The 22,514-nt window shown below is 40.8% G+C and overlaps 4 protein-coding genes across 6 annotated transcripts in view; 2 read left to right on the forward strand and 2 right to left on the reverse strand.

Annotated features, from left to right (window-relative positions):
* HERC3 (HECT and RLD domain containing E3 ubiquitin protein ligase 3) overlaps window positions 1–2,297 on the reverse strand; it is a 189,377-nt gene extending 187,080 nt beyond the window's left edge. Inside the window, exons 1-2 of the mRNA XM_061164417.1 lie at window positions 1,985–2,297; window positions 1,187–1,384 (exon numbers count right to left, since the gene is read on the reverse strand). The gene's annotated coding sequence lies outside the window, so the exon portion shown is untranslated. The remainder of the gene's footprint in view (window positions 1–1,186; window positions 1,385–1,984) is intronic.
* PYURF (PIGY upstream open reading frame) lies at window positions 1,280–4,282 on the forward strand. Its single transcript, XM_061164424.1, has 3 exons — window positions 1,280–1,307; window positions 2,165–2,600; window positions 4,141–4,282. The coding sequence occupies exons 1-3, from the start codon at window positions 1,295–1,297 to the stop codon at window positions 4,280–4,282; spliced, it is 591 nt and encodes a 196-aa protein (XP_061020407.1). The 5' UTR covers window positions 1,280–1,294.
* A 93-nt stretch (window positions 4,283–4,375) lies between these two features.
* Window positions 4,376–5,058, forward strand: PIGY (phosphatidylinositol glycan anchor biosynthesis class Y). The gene has a single exon (XM_061164425.1). It carries the CDS (start codon window positions 4,376–4,378, stop codon window positions 4,589–4,591), a length of 216 nt encoding a protein of 71 aa, XP_061020408.1. The 3' UTR covers window positions 4,592–5,058.
* A 2,032-nt stretch (window positions 5,059–7,090) lies between these two features.
* Window positions 7,091–22,514, reverse strand: part of HERC5 (HECT and RLD domain containing E3 ubiquitin protein ligase 5) — a 48,525-nt gene continuing 33,101 nt past the window's right edge. For 2 of the 3 annotated variants that reach the window (XM_061164421.1, XM_061164422.1), the window contains 5 exons: window positions 14,660–14,726; window positions 13,650–13,720; window positions 11,225–11,408; window positions 11,043–11,145; window positions 7,091–8,950 (listed from right to left, as the gene is read on the reverse strand). In XM_061164421.1, the coding sequence (XP_061020404.1) occupies window positions 8,745–8,950; window positions 11,043–11,145; window positions 11,225–11,408; window positions 13,650–13,720; window positions 14,660–14,726 (631 nt within the window). In that variant the 3' untranslated portion in view covers window positions 7,091–8,744. The remainder of the gene's footprint in view (window positions 8,951–11,042; window positions 11,146–11,224; window positions 11,409–13,649; window positions 13,721–14,659; window positions 14,727–22,514) is intronic. The other variant, XM_061164419.1, reaches the window with a different exon arrangement.

Genomic DNA, 22,514 nt, shown 5'->3' on the forward strand with positions numbered 1-22,514 from the left:
CTAGCCCCTATGCTAACCGCTTTCCTTGTATTAATATTGCTCCATTTAATTCCCTCAACAACTCTAATAAGGTAAGTAGTAGTATTATACTATTTTACAGAGGATAAGATTGAGGCAGGGAATTTCCCAAGGTCACATAGCTAATATGGTACCTGAGTCCAAATCTCTGTGACAGGAATGATCATAGCCACGCTAGCAGTGAAAATGGATCAATGACTTTACAATTCTCTACTGTCACCTGTTTTCAGCTTAGTATACTATACTACATGCATAAATGAGTTAGATTCCTTAATTATCAAGGGCTGTTTAGGGAAATTTTACAACTTAATATTTACATGGTTTGGACTAATGCTTTACATACTCAGGTGTTCCTTAAATACTGGATGTTGATTTGGGGTGTTCCAAATTTGAAGACATTTTCAATACTTTGCTGTCACTCCCCATTTTTCCCCAATACTAATATAAATTAAACTGATCTGCTTTAAACCTTCTATACAGATGAAAACTGAAAATAACTTATTTGTAACTGCTTAGAAAACCCAGTTGATCAGAATCTATCAGCCACATGAGGTGCACTGAAGCTAATGAAGCTTGTGGTAAGCATGGGTGCCTGGCCCTACCCCACAGGGGTCAAGGTTCTGGCCTGCACAGCCTGGCCTGAGCTCATCCAATGCTGGCAGAAGTCAACCTCTGTGTCCCCATATCTCGTTGAAAGTTATCTGTCCTACAGTTCACTCCCTCCCTAGCTACCAGTCAACTACACCTGCAAAATTAATTCCTACTACTGTCCTAGTTGGAGAAGGAAATGGCAACCCACTCCAGTATTCTTGCCTGGGAAATCCCATGGACTGAGGAGCCTGGCAGGCTACAGTCCACGGGGTCGCAAAGAGTCAGATATGACTGATCGACTTCACTTTCTTAAGGCCACATACCTGACAACTGCCTAGGTTGAAATCTTTTGAGCATTAGTGAACAAAGAGTATCAAATAATGTAAAGAATTTTCAAAAATAGAGTGAAAAAACAAAATAAAAGTTTCTCCACTTTTACACTGCTGAGAGGAAGAGAAATTTGAAAATACAATCTTGTATTTGTGTCTCTATATTCCTCACTCCCACTTCTACCTCTGAGGAACTCCAAGTGTGAATTGGTAAAGCCCAATGACATGAGAAAAGGTTAAATATTTACCATACAAGAGGGAAAAGAACGATGAATAACAAAGAACCTCCTAGTACACTGCACTCGGAGAAGGCAATGGCAACCCACTCCAGTACTCTTGCCTGGAAAAGCCCATGGATGGAAAAGCCTGGTAGGCTGCAGTCGATGGGGTCACAGAGAGTCGGGCACAACTGAGCGACTTAGCAGCAGCAGCAGCAGTACACTGCACTAGGAAGAATAGAGAAAAATAAAAATAATTGTAGATAACATTAATTGAGCATTAATTTGTCCCAGGCAAAAATTAATTTTCTAAATGCTCTTTGCATGCATTTGCACATGGGGATTAAATTAGGTAAGTGAAGTAGGTACAATTATTAATCTAATCATACAAATAAGGAAGCAGGACTTAGGGCATTTGCTGGAGTTATACAACTAGTAAACTATGAACCCCAGAGCCCAAGAACTTATCTACTACACTATAAGAAACAGATTAAATCTGCGTCATTTCCTTGGAGACTAACAGGCAAACATGGGGTGAAAAATCCATTGACTGGTTCACCCATTTAACTAACAGACGCAGTTATGTACACTTCTGGAAGTTTCCAAGTTTACAGAAGCAGATTCATTGTGCTACTGTTACGCCACTGAGTTCAGGGTGAGTTCCCGAGGGTAAGAATCTGGACATCTTAGAGGTTAAAAGGACTGAGCCAATCTTTTCAGATTCTTAATTTTTTTTTTAATGAAAGAATAAAAAAAAAAAAAAAAACCCGAGGTTACAGGAACCTTGGTAAAGATTTACATAAAAACAAAGTAATGTTTTTAACATACCCAATATGACAGTGTGTTTTAAACCTCATTTTGGTGATAACCGCGTAGGTCCAAGAGTAACACTGTGTGACTTTTGAGGTCCGGCCACTTGCTTCTTGGCAACCCTGTGACAGGCTCCAGTGAAAACTCAAGTCACCTCCACTTAAGCATCGGTTTTCTTTGTAATTTGCAAACGCGCAGGAACAGCTCCAAGAGTCTCGGGCGACTGTCAACTTCCAAGCGGTGTCGTGGGAAAAGCAGTCGCGGCCTCGGAAGGCCCTCGGAACCAAAGCGCCGGTCTCCACCTGTCGGGGACAGCGTTTCCAGAGCACCGCGGGGCGGGGCCAGGCCAGTGGAGCTGGATTCACTGCAATCGATTAGAGCTGCCCGGGTGCCCGAGGGCGCGCAGAGGCCCGGTCGCGAGCTGCCAGACCATGCTGAGCAGAGTGTGCGGCCGGTTCGCATCAGCGCTGCGAGGGACACGCGCGCCGCCGTCCGCGGTCACCCTGAGGTGTCTGCACGCGTCCAGCTCGCGGCCGTCCACAGATAAGAGCGAGAGGACGGAGAAACCGCCCCGCGCCTTCGACCAGGCCTTGTTGGAGTTTCTGGTGTGTCCGCTCTCTAAGAAGCCGCTCAGGTGAGATTCGCCCGCTGCTGGTTTTCCTTCGTGGCCTCAATCGAGGGGAGTGGACAGGTAGACCGCATGGCCGTTTACAGCCATTGAGGAGTCTTTTAGGTCACTCTGGGTATTCCTTGCTGCCATTTTTTGGACCTGGGCCCGCCAGCTCCCAAATCTTCCCTCTGCGGGGGGAAGGGAGACAGGAGACCGGAGGGGAACCGAGGCCTCCGAAGCCAAACCGCCGACCCGCAGGCTTGGGCCGAGGCGCATATTGGTTAGTCACTGGCTGCGCATTAGAATCGCCAGTTGCTACTGCTGTGTTCAGTCGTGTCCGACTCTGCGACCCTTTGGACTGTAGCCCACCACGCTCCTCTGCCTACGGAATTTTCTAGTCAAGAAGAGTGCAGTGGGTTACCATTTCCTCCTCCAGGGGATCTTTCCCACCGAGGGCTCGAACCCGTGTGTCCTGTCTCGCCTGCGCTGCTGGCAGATTTCCAGGCACCACCCAGGGCGGAGTGAATCGGAAGGCCTGGAGGCGGGGCCTGAGCCATTGTGTATTTTCTTAAGAGGACCGCAAGTGTTTCTCACGTAGAGCCAAGTTTATGAACTATTGGAAACCCAAGGCATTCAGATTTTTAAGCCAAGATGATGAAAAATGTAGTAGCTTCCAGATTCTTGGGGAAATGCCGTGTACGATCTTAAGCATGTAAACTACGTGTGCTGCCCTTTGGCTTTTAGTCCTCAACTAGCTGGGTTTTTTGGTTGTTTTTTTTTTAGGCCTTCTTAACCTTTAACCCAGAGTGTTGAGGATTAACAGCCCTAGTGTCTCAGGCTACTAAAACTGAACATTCACAACACTAGTAAACACCGAAATGTTATCAGTAGCAGTCTTTGGGTGGTAGGTTGCTAGTAATCTTTATTTTCATCTTTTTCATTTCTTTTTCTGAATATTTTTCATAATGAACATATTGCTCATTCAGCTTTCTTAAACCTTGAAATTATCACTTGATCTGCTTTTTGGCTAATTGTGTAAATAGCACACTCACAGACCTAATATTCAGAAGTTTCCTCATTTTTGCCTTCTCTTTCTCAGACTTGTGTATTTTGATGTTTCAGTGGTTTCTCTTTTAGTGGGTCAATAAGGCTGCTCTATTAAGCATGTATTCTAAAACGAAGAAGTTGAAATTTCCTCTAGTCTGTTCCAGTAGTAAATTAATGGGGCTTGTTTGGGATTGAAAAGAGTAATGAAGGGATATTGGGATGAAAAGGGCAAGATCTTTTCTGACTGGTATTTTAGAAGATTAAGGCATAGCTTGAGGATAAAGTGAAAAAAGAAAATGAGAGAAACTGACTAAAATGGGAACAATTAAGAGATTTATTTTCTAAGAGAAATAGTTCGATTGGCTATTACTGCTTTTAAAATGAAAAGCAGTCTAATTCTGCTTTTCTTGGATTAACTCCATGTTTAGAATTAGATAAATGTTACTGTTTACTGAACATGAAGCTCTTCCAAGCATTTTGTTTTCCATGATTCATTTTGGTTTTTTTTCCCCCTCAGATATGAAGCATCGACAAATGAATTGATTAATGAAGAGTTAGGCATAGCCTATCCAATTATTGATGGGATTCCTAATATGATACCACAGGCAGCTAGGATGACACATCAAAATAAGAAGCAAGAAGAAGTGGAGCAGCACTAGATCATACTTAAAAACAGCACACACAACTAAATATTCTAAATACCACCTACCTTGTAAAAAGTCAGAGTGGCGGGTAATAAGTGGAGGAGAAGGATGTTTCTGTCTCTCCCTACGTTGACTGTCCTGATCCCACTGGTGTCTTTAGCAGGACTGTTTTACTCAGCCTCTGTGGAAGAGGACTTCCCTCAGGGCTGCACTAGCACCACCAGTCTGTGCTTTTACAGTCTGCTCTTGCCGATCACCATACCTGTTTATGTGTTCTTCCACCTTTGGACTTGGATGGGTATTAAACTCTTCAGGCATAATTAACACAGCCAGAGCCAAGATGGTATATCCTAATGATATGCTTGAGTGCCTGTCTCTGAAAGCTCATCTACATGGAAATACTGGAAACCGGCTTAATTTACAGGAAAGATGCTTTGCCTAGGTTTCTGTCAGGGGTCTAGGTCTATGGGAGGCTTAAGCTGCAGAGGCATCTTTACTGTACTTTGGTTCTGCCCTTGTTTTTTGAAGGTTCTCATTTATACCTGGGGTATCAGAAGGAACATTTCAACAAAGTGTCTTGTTGGAAATTAACAGCCCCAACCATCACTTGATGGCTTACCCATTCATAATTAAAAGTTACTATTTTGAAATTTTATGTTTAGATTCAAAGTCTTTGGTAATGTCACATGTTAATGATGACTAATTCCAAAGGAGCTATGTTGGAGTAACTGTAGAGAAATGCATTTGAACTAATGTGATATAAAACTATAATAAAATGGAAACTTCATGGACTTGGCAAAATTCTGAGTTTTTAAAATCACCATCATTTCTTTGGCATCAAATGCTTACATTAATTTTAATAAAATAATAAAAAGAGATTGACACTTGCCATAAAGCAATTTGCAGTTTTGTGTTTTCTCCCCCTCCTTTGGTCACAAGAGTGTGATTCTAAGAAAGGGGAAATGTAAAATATTCTGAATTTCAAACTGTAGGCTATGTTTAGAGAGACACTTAACTACCCAAAGTAGAAAAATTACCCAGGAAAGTATGTGCTTCTGGGGGTAGAGGTGGGGTTGAAAGGCTTGAAAATAGCTGATTGTGTCCTAGAGTTTAGTGTTATGCCTCACATTTCAGTTCATTTTCCTGCCATGGACCTATTTAGCAATACTAAGAGCATGAGCATTTGACATATTAATAGTTCCTGACTTTCCAGAACTTTCAACAAGACTGATTAGTAACTATTTCAGAGGTGCAACATGTTTCAGTAGTTACCCCAAAGAAACCTAAGAACTGAATATAACTTTAATTGATTCTTAATAGAATCTTAAAGCAGTTTAACAGAAACTTTAGTGATTCTCCTCCTTCAAAAGAAAATTAAAATTAGTTTAGATGTGTTTTCTATTGCATAAGTTCATTGTATATACTCTAGTACAAGTCTTGTTTTAAAAATTACTCTCATGGCAATATACAAATAACACAGAAGACTGAATGAGGGACCCATCGCTTCTGGAAATGGTATTACTCTTTAATTTGCTCTGTGAGACAATTCTGATAAAGCAAGCACTGTATTCTAAAAAGTCAATTTTAGCTTTTTTAAGCTAAGCATTTTACCATATTAGAGGAAAGTGAGTAGCAAAGCCCTGGGGGACTACAGTATGAACTCCATCCTTTCACTAGTATTTAGTTAGCACAAAGTATACACTAGGTACAATTCTAAACATATTACACAAAATCTCATACTCTAAGGGGTAGGGTGGGCAATCTAACAATTTTACAGATGAGGAAACTAAAGCACACAGATTAAATGGTTTACCCAGAGTAACGGACAAAAACTGAAGTTGAAACCACTCAGGAATGCAGTTTTGGTCTGTCTTCTGAATCACTGTAACAGTACTGCTTTATTTTGAGCAAACTCATCCTTTCTATTTTCAGGAAAAATAGAATGAGGTATCAAAATGCTTGGATTCTAATACTTAGTCAAGCCTGATGACCTTTGTGTTTTCCTAAGTATATTGTTGCACTGTAAACCCATCATGGAAATACTGCTGATTCTTGCACTGATTGGAACTCTTCCCCACTCATTCCCACCCACAGCCGCAGTAATTAGCTTACTTCACAATGGCAGGGACCTCTTGCCTCCTCGGAGCCTCTTAGCAAGACTATGTTCCCTACTGTCCTCACTGCATCACTGACAGGGATCATCTTTAATACCTATGAATAAGCTCCTTACCACCAACTTTCTAAGTGGGGATTTTCCACCCTGAGGGAGCAAGAAAGGACTTGTCATGACCTACTTTACCTTTTCATTTTCTTCCATTCCTGCAGAGTGGGCTTTTAAGGAAGCCTCTCTGAACAGATCCTGCCCATCTGTGACATGGAAATGATACCAACTTTCAGGCCTGGTAGGAGTTTTAAATGATGCAGGAAATACAAAATTACCTGTTACAGCCAAAAGCCATAGTAGATTCTCACTACTATGTGCAGTTATGGAGGGAAAGGCCTGTTCCCTTTTCTGTTTTGCCCAGCTTCCTGAAATTCTCCATTCGGAAGTGACTGCTGTTTTATGCACAAGCCACTAGGTGGCACTCTCAGCCAACTCACTGGCAGGTGTCTCAGGACACTGAAAGACTAGCTGGGACATTGAGCTAGATAGCCATATCCCACAAACTTAATTCACTCTCATGGCATGTGCTGGACAGCCATGATAGCTGTAGTGAATCCTGACAAATGCTGGGATAACTCATGCAGAGAGGGAGGTGGAACTGAAGGCAGGAGGTGAGGAAGCAGCAGCAGGGGTGGGGGTGGGATGAGACAAGGGTTCCAAGTGGAAGAAAAACCATGTTGAGGAAACTGAGCTCGTCACAAATGACTAGAACATGGTACACTATATATGCAAGGCCGTGGTGGGAGACCGAGGCACATCAGGTTGGATTTTCAAACTAGAATAACCGTGTTAATAAAATTGGACATTATTGCTTGATTTTAAAGTTGTTTTGCTATATGCAGCTGATAAACACTTCCTAGAAAAAGAAAAAAAAAAGGTCATGCAAATTTTCAGGGGTTTTGTGTGTTATGGACCCCTAATGTGGCAAGTGCTCACATTTGCACTAATACTGTAGCCACCAGTCACATGTAGACACTGAGCACTGGAAATGTGGCTAGTATGACTAAGGAATTGAATTTTAAATCTCAGTTAAGTAGCTACAAATTACTGGACAGCATAGCTCAACACTGTTTCTCCCATTACTACCAATGAAAGTTTTCTCTCTTCAACATTCAACAACTAAACCTCATCTACAGCAGGGAGTCCATCTTCTTCAACAGTACAGATCTACTTAGGTTTCTGCGTGTGTGCTAAGTGGCTACAGCTGTGTCTCTTTGCGACCCTATGAACTGTAGCCTGCCAGGCTCTTCCATCCATAGGATTCTCCAGGCAAGATACTGGAGTGGGTTGCCATGCCCTCTTCCAGGGCCATCTTCCCGACCCAGGGATCAAACCCGTCTCTCCTTAGTTTTCTGCATTGGCAGGCAGCGTCTTTACCACTAGCACCACCTGGGAAGCCCACCTAGGTTTCCAGCCTTACAGTGTTGGTCTAGATACAAAGAGGTCAGCTGAGAGAGGACTGCAGTGATGGGACAGGAGATGATAAGAGCCTAAACTAAAGCACTGGCAGTGGGCATAGAGGAAGATGAACAAGAATTGTCAAAACCTGATTTTTTTAAATGTGGGGATGAATTGGAGGAAGGAAAGATGGTTGAAGGAGGTGTTAGTGGTACCATTTTAAGCTGCAGAATACAGGAAAAATGATCATATTCTTAAATGTTGAGCTGAAGGAGCTGAGAAGTATGCAGGTAGACACAGGCTACGTAGGAAAAATGGCTGTGGTGCTGTATTGTCAGTTCCTGTCGGACAGAGAGAGATCTGGGTATCATCAGCATGGAAATAACTGATGCCACAGCAATAAGAAGGAATATGTGTAGAGTGAGAAAAGATGACTAGATGAGCACTTAAGGTCAAGAAGTATAAGAGAAGCATGCAAAAGAAATGGGAAAGCAGCCACGAAAAAGAAAGCCTAGCAGTTCATTAAGAGTTTTGAGGAGAAAGGAGTCAATAGTTTCAAATGCAATACATATATTTAAGATAGAAATGTGCAAGTTTCCATTGAAATTTGCAACAAGAAAGTCATCTAGGTAACTAGAGCAGTTTGACAGGGATAAGAACCACTTAAGCCCTGGACAAACTACCCAGACATTTATGAGAAAAAACCCTTCTGTCTCAATGTACTGTGTTTCTCAATGCACTTGTTTTAACAGCCTAATCTATATCATTGCCAATACATTTTACAAGCAAAAATAGGAATTCTAAAAAAGCAGGTAAACACAGTGAACAGTCAGCAAGATTTTTATGTTAATTTTTAAGTTAATTTTATTTTTGAAAACATTTCCCAAAAGGGGTGAAGAGTGTGAGGTAGGTAGCTCAGCCAAACCCTCTGTTGTTGTTGATGGCTGTCTGGAGTGCTTCTTCTACTCTTTCCATTGTAGAATATTTAGGGAGGTAGAGGACGCTAAAACATGTCTGTGCTCGTATGGGATCTTTTTCATTCAAATTTTCAGGACAGCAAAATGTTATTTTCATGTTCTTTAAACCTTTTATTTGAATTCTGTCAGTTCCTGTAAGAAATACTAAAAAAAAAGAAGAAAAATGAGTGCTATCTGCTTCACAGAAACCAAAAGTTATATAGAGAAAATGTGTTTATTCAAAAACACTAACTGAGGGCCCGTGTGCTTTGGACTGCGTTGGGGACCACTGTCAGGACGAGTCTGACACAGTCACTGCCCTCACGCGGCGTACAGGCTGGCTGGGAGAAAGCTGCAAGGGGGAGGCACGAGGTGTGCTCTGGAACACAGAGACGAGGGAACTGTTTGGCTGAACAAACACTTCCTGCAAAGCATTTTAAGACTGGAAAGGTGGGTTGGGTTTCTGGAGAAGTCTGAATACCTTTAAACATCCATGTTATCCAAAGAAAAAAAGAAGATAAATGTTTCTCAAAAATAAGTAAGGAAATTGAGTAAGAAAATGAGAGAGGCAGTCATTTAAACAAGTCTCAGGAAAAGCGTTCAGTTCAGTTCAGTCGCTCAGTCATTTCTGACTCTTTGTGACCCCAAGGACTGCCGCACACCAGGCTTCCCTGTTCATCACCAACTCCCAGTTTACTCCAACTCATGTCCATAGAGTCAGTGATGCCATCCAACCATCTCATCTTCTGTTGTCCCCTTCTCCTCCTGCATTCAATCTTTCCCAGCATCAGGGTCTTTTCAAATGCATCAGTTCTTCCCATCAGGTGGCCAATGTATTGGAGTTTCAGCTGCAGCATCAGTCCTTCCAATGAATATTCAGGACAGATCTCCTTTAGGATGGACTGGTTGGATCTCCTTGCAGTCCAAGGGACTCTCAAAAACCTTCTCGAACATCACAGTTCAAAAAGCATCAATTCTTTGGCGCTCTGCTTTCTTTATAGTCCCAAATCTCATATCCATACATGACTACTGGAAAAACCAAAGCTTTGACTAGACAGACCTTTGTTGGCAAAGTAATGTCTCTGCTTTTTAATAAGCTGTCTAGGTTGGCCACTGCTGAGTTTTCCAAATTTGCTGGCATATTGAGTGCAGCACTTTCACAGCATCATCTTTTAGGATTTGAAATAGCTTACCTGGAATTCCATCACATCCACTAGCTTTGTTCATAGTGATGCTTCCTAAGGCCCACTTGACTTTGCATTCCAGGATGTCTGGCTCTAGGTGAGTGATCACACCGTCGTGATTCTCTGGGTCACGAAGATCTTTTTTGTATAGTAGTTCTGTGTATTGTTGCCACCTCTTCTTAGTATCTTCTGCTTCTGTTAGGCCAATACCACTTCTGTCCTTTATTGTGCCTGTTCTTGCATTAAATGTTCCCTTGGTATCTCTAATTTTCTTGAAGTGATCTCTAGTCTTTCCCATTCTATTGTTTTCCTCTATTTCTTTGCATTAATCACTTAGGAAGGCTTTCTTATCTCTCCTTGCTATTCTTTGGAGCTCTGCATTCAAATGGGTATTCTTTCCTTTTCTCCTTTGCCTTTCGCTTCTCTTCTTTTCACAGCTATTTGTAAGGCCTCGTCAGACAACCATTTTGCCTTTTTGCGTTTCTTTTTCTTGGGGATGGTCTTGATCACTGCCTCCTAGACAATGTCACGAACCTCTGTCCATAATTCTTCAGGCACTCTATCAGATCTAATCTCTTGAATCTATTTGGTCACTTCCACTATATAATCATAACGGATTTGATTTAGGTCACACCTGAACAGTCTAGTGGTTTTCCATACTTTCTTCAATTTCATCTAAATTTGGCAATAAGGAGTTCACGATCTGAAAAAGCACCGAGTAGGCATAAAACAGATCAAAGTCTGAAGGTGAGTTAAAACCGTGCAGACAAGTGATGGTGTACAGATTGGCTCATCCCACGGGGCCTGGGTAACTGAATGATGATACAACTACAGAAGTCTCAATATTTAGCTGAAAGAAACCAAATGTCCAACAGGCAGAATTGAAAATGTCAGGATAAAGATCTATATTAACTTTTTTTTATACTGGGACAAGTATGAAAGGACAAGTAAAGGACACTCCACTGGACTATGAATGACTCTGACCTCGCAGGCAAGTGACGCCTATGAACAAGACTTCTTTATCCCACAGCAAGGACACACCTGTACAGATTTCCTCCTGATATAACACTCACCAAGGAACTTTTTCTTTTCCTCCAAAGTCAATTTGTGTAAAGCTTTCCAAAACATCACTATGGTGGGATGTGAACTGTCGTATCCATGTTCATAATGTGCATTCTATAGAAAAATGCAAAAAAAAAAAAATTCAAGAAACAAACAAAATTTTAATTTAAACCACTTGGCATTTATGATGTACCTTTTCAAATGTTTCCCAGTCGTAATCTGTATTTCCGATAATCACGTCCTTGAGTTCTTCGGGATGGAAAAATTCAATAATCTCCTTGTCACACACTTTGTAAAATCCTCTTTGGAACTCCTCATAAACTGCCTTTACAGAGATGTTGAAGATGTAATTGACATACTTAGAAACATAGTCTCTCCTTTAATGAAACAAAGAATGATTTCAGATTACAGCAATACTCCAAACAAAACCGGGGGAGGGGGTGAAAAGAATGATATAAAGGAAGAGATGGTGACCTTGGGGTCTGCCTGGTGGCTGCTGCAGAACCTTCTCCTATAAATAAGGGGAAGATGGTCGCCTGCACCATCTCCACACAGCTGCTGGTATGCAGGGCCCTTATTCTCGAAGAAGGGTCCACTGTGCCACAAGGGGTTTAAGATCCACCAGTGTACTATTACTGGATAAAGCACAAGAGCTTTGGAAGCCTGGCAGGGCAGCGCCCCTTCACAGAGACTCCGGGCTGGCCTGGTTTGGAACTCTCCTCTTGGAGAAGCGCTGCTGTGATGGTTGGAGCGCCAAGGTAATCGTTCCTGTCACCTCAACAGGCTGTGATAAGCAGAGAGCATCATGCCTTCTACCTGGGTACTATGAATTTTGCTGACACAAACGAAGTCCTCTATCTGGTGTTGAATAGATCTTAGGAACTTTACATCTTTCCCACATTAACCCTTGTGAGCAGCTGTCAACCTCCGGGAGTGGGAGGGAGGGGACTGTCTAGAAATTTGAGGCCAAAATTAATTAGATGGCCTTCACTTGGTCTTAACAAAAGGATTCTAATAAAATATTTTAGAGCAAAATACTCCTACTAATAAAGAGCTAGTTGTTGGTCACTCTTTAGTCACTAAATCGCGTTTCTTTGTGACCCTGTGGACTGCAGCATGCCAGGCTTCCCTGTCCTTCATTATCTCCTGGAGTTTGCTCAAATTCATGTCCATTGAGTTGGTGATGCTATATAACCATCTCATCCTCTGTAGCCCCCCGACCCCTTTCTCCTTTTGCCTTCAATCTTCCCCAGCACCAAGAGAGCTAGAACACCGAAAACTGGTTGCTTACCATGTACAACCAACTTTTAGAGCTGTGGTTTGGTTTTCTTTTTGATATAAATTATCTAATTTAATCTTCATAAAACTGAGGCAGGTTCTTATGCATTTTGGTAATGAGGAAACAGACACAGTGCAAGTATGAGATTGCTCAAAGTCACATGGTTAAGAGAACTGATAGACCAGAAGAGAAAAAATTTGGAAGAATAAATTGTCCCTGCTATCTCTGGGGAATGGGCTTGGGAGACAGGAGAAATTTCCTCTTTTATACTCTTGTATTGTCTGAATTGGTCCGAGTGAGTAATTATTTGTGGTTAAATACAAAAAGGACATTTATATGTCTAGCTATGATGAAGTAGCTTGTAGCAAAGGTTCCCAGGGATAAACTAGAAAAAGCCAGGTAACAAATACAAAAGCTCCAGGCTTTCAAATCGAAGCCAATGTTCAAACAGGCCTCCGGAGCAAGAGAGCAAGGAGGCTCCCTGGGGTGAGCCCAGCACTTCACTTGAAGTTTCTGCCTTTGGGCACACTTGCCAATTCTTTCAGGGGAAGGGGCCAGGCAATCAATAATTCTATGGACAAAATTGAGGTATATTAATTAAATATTCCATGGAGCTAGAAATGTTCCATTTCTTGATCTGCATGCTTATAATTTTGAACTTTTCTATATGTTATAATTCAAAATGTTTTTAAATAAAGATTTTAAAAATTAAAGAAAAACATTGGGCTTTAGGCCAGAATGCTCACTAGATATTTCTTTGCCACTAGGACGAACTATCAGGGGAATATTCTATGATCCCAAACTCTACGGCTTTAAATGGCATCCCATAAGGTAATGGGAAGTCAAGATACCACAGTAAGATTTAATAATATTAACAAAACTAAGTGCCTGCTATGGACTGGGCACCACTGTGAACTAGGTACTGGACAAACAACAGTAAGCAAAACAGACCATGCTGCTGGCATCACACAGCTCCTAAGAGCTGGGGGAAACACTGGCAAGTAAAAATAAAGGCAGATAATGTGTGACGTGAAAAGAAAAAGTAACGCCGGGTAAGGGGATAAAGAGAGGTCAGAGGAATGATCCTAGACAGGATGATAAGAGAAGGTCTCTGCAAGAAAGCCATTTCCATCTCTGCCAGCACCAAACTTGGAGGCACACACATGCACCCAACATGCACTGTTCCTCTGCCTTACTGGAAAATGGTTAAAAAGGAAAATTATAATGACAAGGAATTTTAAGAGCCCAGTGAAATAAACACAGTGTGCAAAAAGTCAGACACGATTAAGCGAGTAATACTTTCACTTTTCAGACAAAACAATTATTTCTTTATACTTACTTGTTAGCCTGGTCAACAACTATCTGACTTCCATCAGGAATTAAGTCTACATCATTTTCATCCCAATGCACCTGTAACCACAAATGAACTCAGTAATCTCCAAGAGAATCCTCAACAATCTACTGTCAACAAAAACACGTTTGAGCATACCTCTTCTCAAGAATCTGTGAAAATGTAAATTTTTGTTATAAAAACCAGCAAGGTGGTAAAAAAAAAATTTACCACATTTATCACAGAGAATGAAAAATAAACTTTTTAAAAAACCTGAATTATCTATTTTAACTGATCATACCAAATAAACTACTAGGAAAATTGCCACATCTCAGTATTCACACAGTACAGACCCAGCGCAGGAGATTTGCAAAACTGTCAAAAATTCCTCCCATCCTGATATTTATGCCATGTGACTTTGCAACAGCTCCCATCAAGAGGGGGCGTCTATTTCTTCAGCTCATGAATCTGAGTGCAGCAGTGTGAAATATTTTGACCAGCAGGACCTGACAGGAGCAAAAGCTTGAAAAGAAGCTGCGTGTTGGGGCTTGCCATCCCTCCTACTTTCTGTAACTCTTCACTCTGTGAAGAAGCCTCAGCTAGTCACTAGGACAGAGACAGCTGTTTCAGCTGCACCCCCTCAACCAACCAGCCTGCTAACCAACAGGTGTGGGAGCAAGGCCACTGTGGTCCACCCAGAACAGTCAAGTCAGGCCAGTCCAGAAAGCCCCCGAACTGTGTTTGCTGTTTTACACCACTGAGTTTAGGTGTTATCTGTTATTCAGTAAAATCTAACTGATAATACACCCAGCTCATGAAAAACAAGGAAAAAATACCTTTTGTACTACTATAATTTATAGTTTGGTTTTTTTATTAAAAGTATATAAATAGTCAACCTGATTATAAAGTCTATAAATTTATACAGTATACAAATTTATAAAGCATATACATTTATAAGATATATAAGTAGTAAAATCAGATTAAATATGAGCTGTAATTTTATTTTTACTGTTACTTACATTAAAATGGATGTGAAATACTTCTTCTAAGTCATCGCCGTCATCATCCAGAAGTGTCTGCAAATTCCTAAAGAACAATCTTATTGTCAATAATCATGATGGCTAGATACATCATCTAAATAAAAGGTCAAGGGCATGCCTGTTCTCAAGGTGGGAGGTCAGGTTTAGTTCATGTCACTTGTTTCTGTATGTTGACAGTCTAACTAGGGCCAGACCTCAGCCAAAAGTGTGAGGTTTGGAGGTTTATTTGTAACTCTGCAGGCCCCCCACCCAATTCCCAGCTCTCTTCCCTCCACCCTAACTACAGTGGTGTCAGATAAGTACCACTAGAAACAACATAACTGGTACAGGTACAACATGGGAGAGCTTCGTTAACTCTTTCTAAAGGGATGCCTGTCATTGGGTAAGGCCTCTGGGAGGAGGTGCAATCAGTTGATTTTTCCCCTGCTAGATTTTATATTACTAAATTTTGCTAAAATCTGGGTCTTTTTTTTTTTTTTTTTTTTTGGCCACACCATGCAGCCTGCAGCATTTCAGTTCCCCGACCAGGGATTGATCACAGGCCATGGCAGTAAAAGCTCCAAGTCCTAACTACTGGACCACCAAGGAATTCTCTAAAATTTTGGATCTTTTAAATAGTATCATGATAAAAACAGACCATGTTTTATTGTGTTTTTTGAGGGCTGAGAGAGACTAATGGGAACTCAGCTGACAAGACTGGATTCCTCATAGATTTGGTTCATGATGCTTTGTCACTGTATGTCCATGGATGGCTTACTTGCTTATTTATGGGTGTGTTTATGAAGAATACTTCCCCAAACAAGAACTAAACCACTGCCAGTATCTTATATCTACGTATAAAGGGTACACTTCTTATCTCACTCTTCTACCACCCCCAGTGTGTTATACACTTATCTACAGTTTGAAGAATACCTTTTCTCTTTGCTAAGGTATCTCTTGATGAACAAAGAATTTCTTTCATCTTACTGCAGTTAATGTATCATTCTTTCCTGTAATGTTGGTATTTTTATGTCTTGCTTTGAGAAATTGCAATAGTGTGAAATAACTGTCCACATTTCCTTCATTTTTACGTTCAATATTTAAGTCCTTAATCCACACAGAGTTGGTTTTGGTTCATGGCCTAAGGTATCTGCTCTCATTTTTTTCCCCCAGATGCATTACTTGAAGAGTACTTCTATTCCCACTGATCTAATAAACTACCTCTAACAAAGTGCCATGTGTATATGGGTCAGGTTCCACACTCTCCCGTCTCATTGGAAAGCCAGCACCAAAATCATACTGCCCTGATTAATACAGCTTTCTAATGATTCTTGATATCTGGTAGGCCAAGTTCCCCATCCTTATTCACCTTACAAACGATCTGTGGATATTCTTGGCCCCTTGTTCACCCATATAAACTTTAAATCAGCTTTTTTTTTTTTTAAGCCTCCTAGGATTAGAATAGCAGTTTTACTGAGTACAGAGATCAGGGATTCTCAAAGTGTAAACTACAACTTCTGGGAATCCCTGAGGCCTTTACTGGGCAGGTGGGGTAGGGTCTGCAAGGTCAAAACAAATGTCATAATAATACTAAGATGTTACTTGCCTCCTCACATTCTGTCATGAGCATGGAGAACATGTGCACATGAGAACAGTTTTCCAGAGGTGATATGATAGCTAGTAGGTGTGTATTCCTATATTTGAAACTCTTTACTTTTAATTTCTACTATCATAAATACTGACAAGTTTACTTAATATAAGCAAAAGCTCTTCGAGGTCCTCTATTAATTTTTGAGAATCTTAAGACCTAAAAGTTTGAGAAATGCTAATATGGATTTAACAGTCTTTACTTAGTTCATCTATATGAAGTTATTTAGTTTAGTAAGTCTTTTTAGACATAAGCAGGATTTAAGTCATTTTCAATGTTTTCAGTAAAAAATAATGACAAATTTACCTCTTTGCCAAATCTGGTGCTTTCAGTATTTTTTTCCTTATTAGTATATAAATATAATGATTAATAGTTGGGATTCTCGAGCTAGATAGCGTTCCACTCATGGTTCTGTCACTACGGGGTCTGAGGCAAATTACCTAACCTTTCTCTGTTTCAGTTTCCTCATCTGTAAAATAGGGATAATAACAGAAGCATACTACTGTTCTCATTCTTATAAAAATCTCCACAGTATTCCACTGCCTAAATATATGAAAAATATTAATTCCCAGAAGGGAATGGCAATCCACTCTGGTGTGCTTGCCTGGAGAATCCCACGGACAGTGGAGCCTGGCAGGCTGGACTGCAGAGTTGGACACGACTGAGCAACAAACACTTTCACTTTCTTCACTTTACTAAGAACATTTAGGTAGTCTACGTATTATGAACTAATACAATGTGCACTAGCAGGCATACATCTTTGCATGATTGTGTATTTCTGAATGTGAAATGTCTAGAGGTACAACTGCTAGGTCAAAGTAGTCTCCCCTTATCCATGGTTTTGCTTTTTACAGTTTTAGTTATCTGTGGTCTACTGCACTGGAAAATGTTAAATGGAAAATTCCAGAATTAAATAATTCATCAGTTTTAAATTGTAGGCCGTTCTGAGTAGCATGATGTAATCTCACGCTGTCCCAGGATATGTGAATCATACCTTTGTACAGTATATCCCACCTGTTAGTCATTTAGTAGCTGCCTCGTGACCACTGTGGTATCACAGCCCTTGCATCCACGTAACTCATTTAATTTAATAATGGCCGCAAAGAGCAAGAGTAGTGATGATGGCAATTGGGATGTGCCAAAGAGAAACTGCAAAGTATACTTTTTAAGTGAAAAGTTGAAAGTTCTCAATTTAATGAGGAGAGAAAAAAATCATATCCTGAGGTTGCTACAATCTACGGTAAGAAAGAATCTTCTATCTGGGCAATTTTGAAGAAGAACAAAGGAACTCATACTGGTTTTGCTGTTGCACCTCAAACTGCAGAGTTCTAGCCACAGTGAATGATAAAGCTAGTTAGGATGGAAAAGGCATTAGATTTGCACATAAGATATTTTGAAATATAGGAAGACTGCATTCTACATTCATATAACTTTTAATACAGTTGTTGTTCACTTGCTAAGTCATGTCTGACTCTTTGCGACCCTATGAACTGCAGCACACCAGACTTCCCTGTCCTTTACTATCTCCCAGTTCAGTTCAGTTCAGTTCAGTCGTCAGTCGTGTCCAACTCTTTGCGACCCCATGAATCACAGCACGCCAGGCCTCCCTGTCCATCACAAATTCCGAGAGTTTACTCAAACTCATGCCCATCGAGTTGGTGATGCCATCCAGCCATCTCATCCTCTGTCATCCCCTTCTCCTCCTGCCCCCAATCCCTCCCAGCATTAGGGTCTTTTCCAACAAGTCAACTCTTCACATGAGGTGGCCAAAGTATTGGATTTCAGCTTCAGCATCAGTCCTTCCAATGAACACCCAGGACTTGTCTCCTTTAGGATGGACTGGTTGGATCTCTTTGCAGTCCAAGGGACTCTCAAGAGTCTTCTCCAACACCATAGTTCAAAAGCATCAATTTTTTGGCGCTCAGCTTTCTTCACAGTCCAACTCTCACATCCATATGTGACCACTGGAAAATCCATAGCCTTGACCAGATGGACCACTGTTGGAAAAGTAATGTCTCTGCTTTTTTTTAATATGCTATCTAGGTTGGTCATAACTTTCCTTCCAAGGAGTAAGCGTCTTTTCATTTCATGGCTGCAGTCACCATCTGCAGTGATTTTGGAGCCCCCAAAAATAAAGTCTGACACTGTTTCCACTGTCTCCCCATCTATTTCCCATGAGGTGATGGGACCAGATGCCATGATCTTAGTTTTCTGAATGCTGAGCTTTAAGCCAACTTTTTCACTCTCCTCTTTTATTTTCATCAAGAGGCTTTTTAGTTCCTCTTCACTTTCTGCCATAAGGGTGGTGTCATCTGCATATCTGAGATTATTGATATTTCTCCCAGCAATCTTGATTCCAGCTTGTGCTTCTTCCAGCCCAGCATTTCTCATGATGTACTCTGCATATAAGTTAAATAAGCAGGATGACAATTACAGCCTTGACATACTCCTTTTCCTATTTGGAACCAGTCTATTGTTCCATGTCCAGTTCTAAGTGTTGCTTCCTGACCTGCATACAGGTTTCTCAAGAGGCAGGTCAGGTGGTCTGGTATTCCCATCTCCTTCAGAATTTTCCACAGTTTATTGTGATCCGCATAGTCGAAGGCTTTGGCATAGTCAATAAAGCAGAAATGGATGTTTTTCTGGAACTCTCTTGCTTTTTTGATGATCCAGCGGATATTGGCAATTGGATCTCTGGTTCCTCTGCCTTTTCTTGAAACCAGCTTGAGTATCTGGAAGTTCTCGGTTCACGTATTGCTGAAGCCTGGCTTGGAGCATTTTGAGCATTACTTTATTAACCTGTGAGATGAGTGCAATTGTGCAGTAGTTTGAGCATTCTTTGGCATTGCCTTTCTTTGGGATTGGAATGAAAACGGACCTTTTCCAGTCCTGTGGCCACTGCTGAGTTTTCCAAATTTGCTGGCATATTGAGTGCAGCACTTTCACAGCATCATCTTTCAGGATTTGAAATAGCTCAACTGGAATTCCATCACATCCACTAGCTTTGTTCGTAGTGATGCTTCCTAAGGCCCGCTTGACTTCACATTCCAGGATGTCTGGCTCTAGGTGAGTGAGCACACCATTGTGATTTTCTGGGTCATGAAGATCTTTTTTGTACAGCTCTGTGTATTCTTGACGCCTCTTCTTAGTATCTTCTGCTTCTGTTAGGTCAATACCATTTCTGTCCTTTATTGAGCCCATTTTTGCATGAAATGTTCCCTTGGTAACTCTAATTTTCTTGAAGAGATCTCTAATCTTTCCCATTCTGTTGTTTTCCTCTATTTCTTTGCATTGATCGCTGAGGAAGGCTTTCTTGTCTCTCCTTGCTAGTCTTTGGAATTCTGCATTCAAATGGGAATATATTTCCTTTTCTCCTTTGCTTTTTGCTTCTCTTCGTTTCACAGCTATTTGTAAGGCCTCCTCAGACAACCATTTTGCCTTTTTGCATTTCTTTTCCATCTCCCAGAGTTTCCTCAAATTCATGTCCATTGAGTTCATGATGCTATCTAACCATCTCATCCTTGGCTGCCCCCTTCTCCTGCCTTCAATCTTTCCCAGCATCAGGGTCTTTCCCAATGGGTCAGTTCTTCACATCGGGTGGCCTAAGTATTGGAGTTTCAGCTTCAGCATCAGTCCTTCCAATGAATATACAGGGTTGATTTCCTTTAAGACTGACTGGTTTGATCTCCTTGCAGTCCAAGGGACATTCAAGAGTCTCCTCTAGCACCACAATTCAAAAGCATCAGTTCTTCGGTGTTTAGCCTTCCTTATGATCCAACTCTCACATTCATACATGACTACTGAAAAAAACATAGCTTTGACTATACAGACCTTTGTCAGCAAAATGATGTCTCTGCTTTTTAATACACTGTCAAAGTCTGTCATAGTGTTTCTTCCAAGGAGCAAGTGTCTTTTAATTTCATGGCTGCAGTCACCATCTACAGTGATTTTGGAGCCCAAGAAAATGAAATCTGTCACTGCTCTCACTTTTCCCCCTTTTATTTGCCATGAAGTGATGGGACCAGATACCATGATTTTCATTTTTGAATGTTGAGTTTTAAGTCAGCTTTTTCACCCCATCAAAAGCTTCTTTAGTTCCTTTTCACTTTCTGCTATTAAAGTGGTATCATATGTGTATCTGAGGTTGTTGATATTTATCCCAACAATCTTGATTCCAGCCTGTAATTCATCCAGCCTGGCATTTTGCATGATGTACTCCACATATAAGTAAAATAAACAGGGTGACAATATACTGCCTTGTCTTATTCCTTTCCTAATTTTGAACCAGTTAGTTGTTCTATGTCCAATTCTAACTGTTGCTTCTTAGCCTGCATACAGGTTTCTCGGGAAACAGGTAAGGTGGTCTGGTATTCCCATCTCTTTAAGGGTCTCCCACAGGTTTGCTATGATCCACAAAGTCGAAGGCTTTAGCATAGTCAATGAAACGGAGATAGACATTTCTCTGGAATTACCTTGCTTTCTCTATGATCCAATGAATGTTGGCAATTTGATCTCTGGTTCCTCTGCTTTTTCTAAACCCAACTTGTACATCTAGAAGTTCTCAATTCACAAAGTGCTAAAGCCAAGCTTGAACAATTTTGAGCATAACTTTACTAGCATGTGAAATGAGCGCAACTATACAGTAGTTTGAATATTCTTTGGTATTGCCCTTCTTTGGGATTAGAATTAAAACTGATCTTTTCCAGTCCTGTGGCCACTGCTGAGTTCAAAATTCACTGACATACTGAGTGTAGCACTATAATAGTATCATCTTTTAGGATGTGAAACAGCTCAGCTGGGATTCTATCACTTCTGCTAGCTTTGTTCATAGTAGTGCTTCCTAAGGACCACTTGACTTCACACTCCAGAACGTCTGGCTCTAGGTAAGTGATCACACCATCATTATCCAGGTTGTTAAGACGTTTTTTTTGTACAGTTCTTCTGTGTACTCTTGCCACGTCTTAATCTCTTCTGTTTCTATGAGCTCCTTACCATTTCTGGCCTTTATTGGGCCCATCCTTGCATGAAATATTCCTTGGTATCTCCAATTTTCTTAAAGAGATCTCTAGTCTTTCCCATTCTATTGTTTTCCTCTATTTTTTTTTTTTAAAACAGGTCTTCTTATCTCTCCTTACTATCTCTGGAACTCTGCATTCAGTTGAGTATATTTTCCCTTTCTCCCTTGCTTTTCATTTCTCTTCTTTCCTCAGCTATTTCTAAATCTCCCTCAGACAACCTTTCTACCTTTTTGCAATTCTATTTCTTTGGAATGGTTTTGGTCACTGCCTCTTGTACAATGTTACAAACCTCTTCAGGTACTTTGTCTACCAGATCTTATCCCTTCAATCTATTCATCACTTCCACTGTATAATCTTTTTTTTTTCCCCCACTGTATAATCTTAAGGGATTTGATTTAGGTCATACCTGAATGGCCTAGTGGTTTTCCCTACTTTCTTCAATTTAAGCCTGAATTTTTTGTAATCATGAGCTGATGATCTGAGCTACAGCCAGCTCTAGGTCTTGTTTTTACTGACTGTATATAAGAGCTTCTCCATCTTCAGTTGCAAAGAATATAATCAATCTGATTTCAGTATTGACTATCTGGTGATATCAATGTGTAAAGTCATCTCTTATGCTGTTGGAAAAGAGTGTTTGCTATGACCAGGGTGTTCTCCTAACAAATCTCTGTTAGCCTTTGCCCTGCATCATTTTGTACTCCAAGGTCAAACTTCCCTGTTATTCCAGTTCTCTCGACTTCCCTATCTTTGCATTCCAATCCTCTATGATGAAAAGGACATCTTTTTTTGGTGTTAGTTCTAGAAGGTCTTGTAGGTCTTCATAGAACTGGTCAACTTTAACTTTCTCAGCATAAGCAGTTAGGGTATAGACTTGGAATACTGTGATGCTGAATGGTTTGCTTTGGAAAAGAATTGAGATCATTCTGTCATTTTTGAGACTGCACCCAAGTACTGCATTTCAGACTCTTGTTGACTATGAGGGCCACTTCATTTCTTCTAAGGGATTCTTCCCCACAATAGCAGATATAATGGTCATCTAAAATAAATTCACACATTCCCATCCATTTAGTTCACTGATTCCCAAGATGCTGATGTTCACTCTTGCCATCTTCTGCATGACCACGTCCCATTTACGTTGATTCATGGACCTAACATTCCAGGTTCCTGTGCAATACTGTTCCTTATAGCA

This window comes from Dama dama, chromosome 17 (assembly GCF_033118175.1).
Source record: "Dama dama isolate Ldn47 chromosome 17, ASM3311817v1, whole genome shotgun sequence".
Taxonomy (NCBI): Eukaryota; Metazoa; Chordata; class Mammalia; order Artiodactyla; family Cervidae; genus Dama; species Dama dama.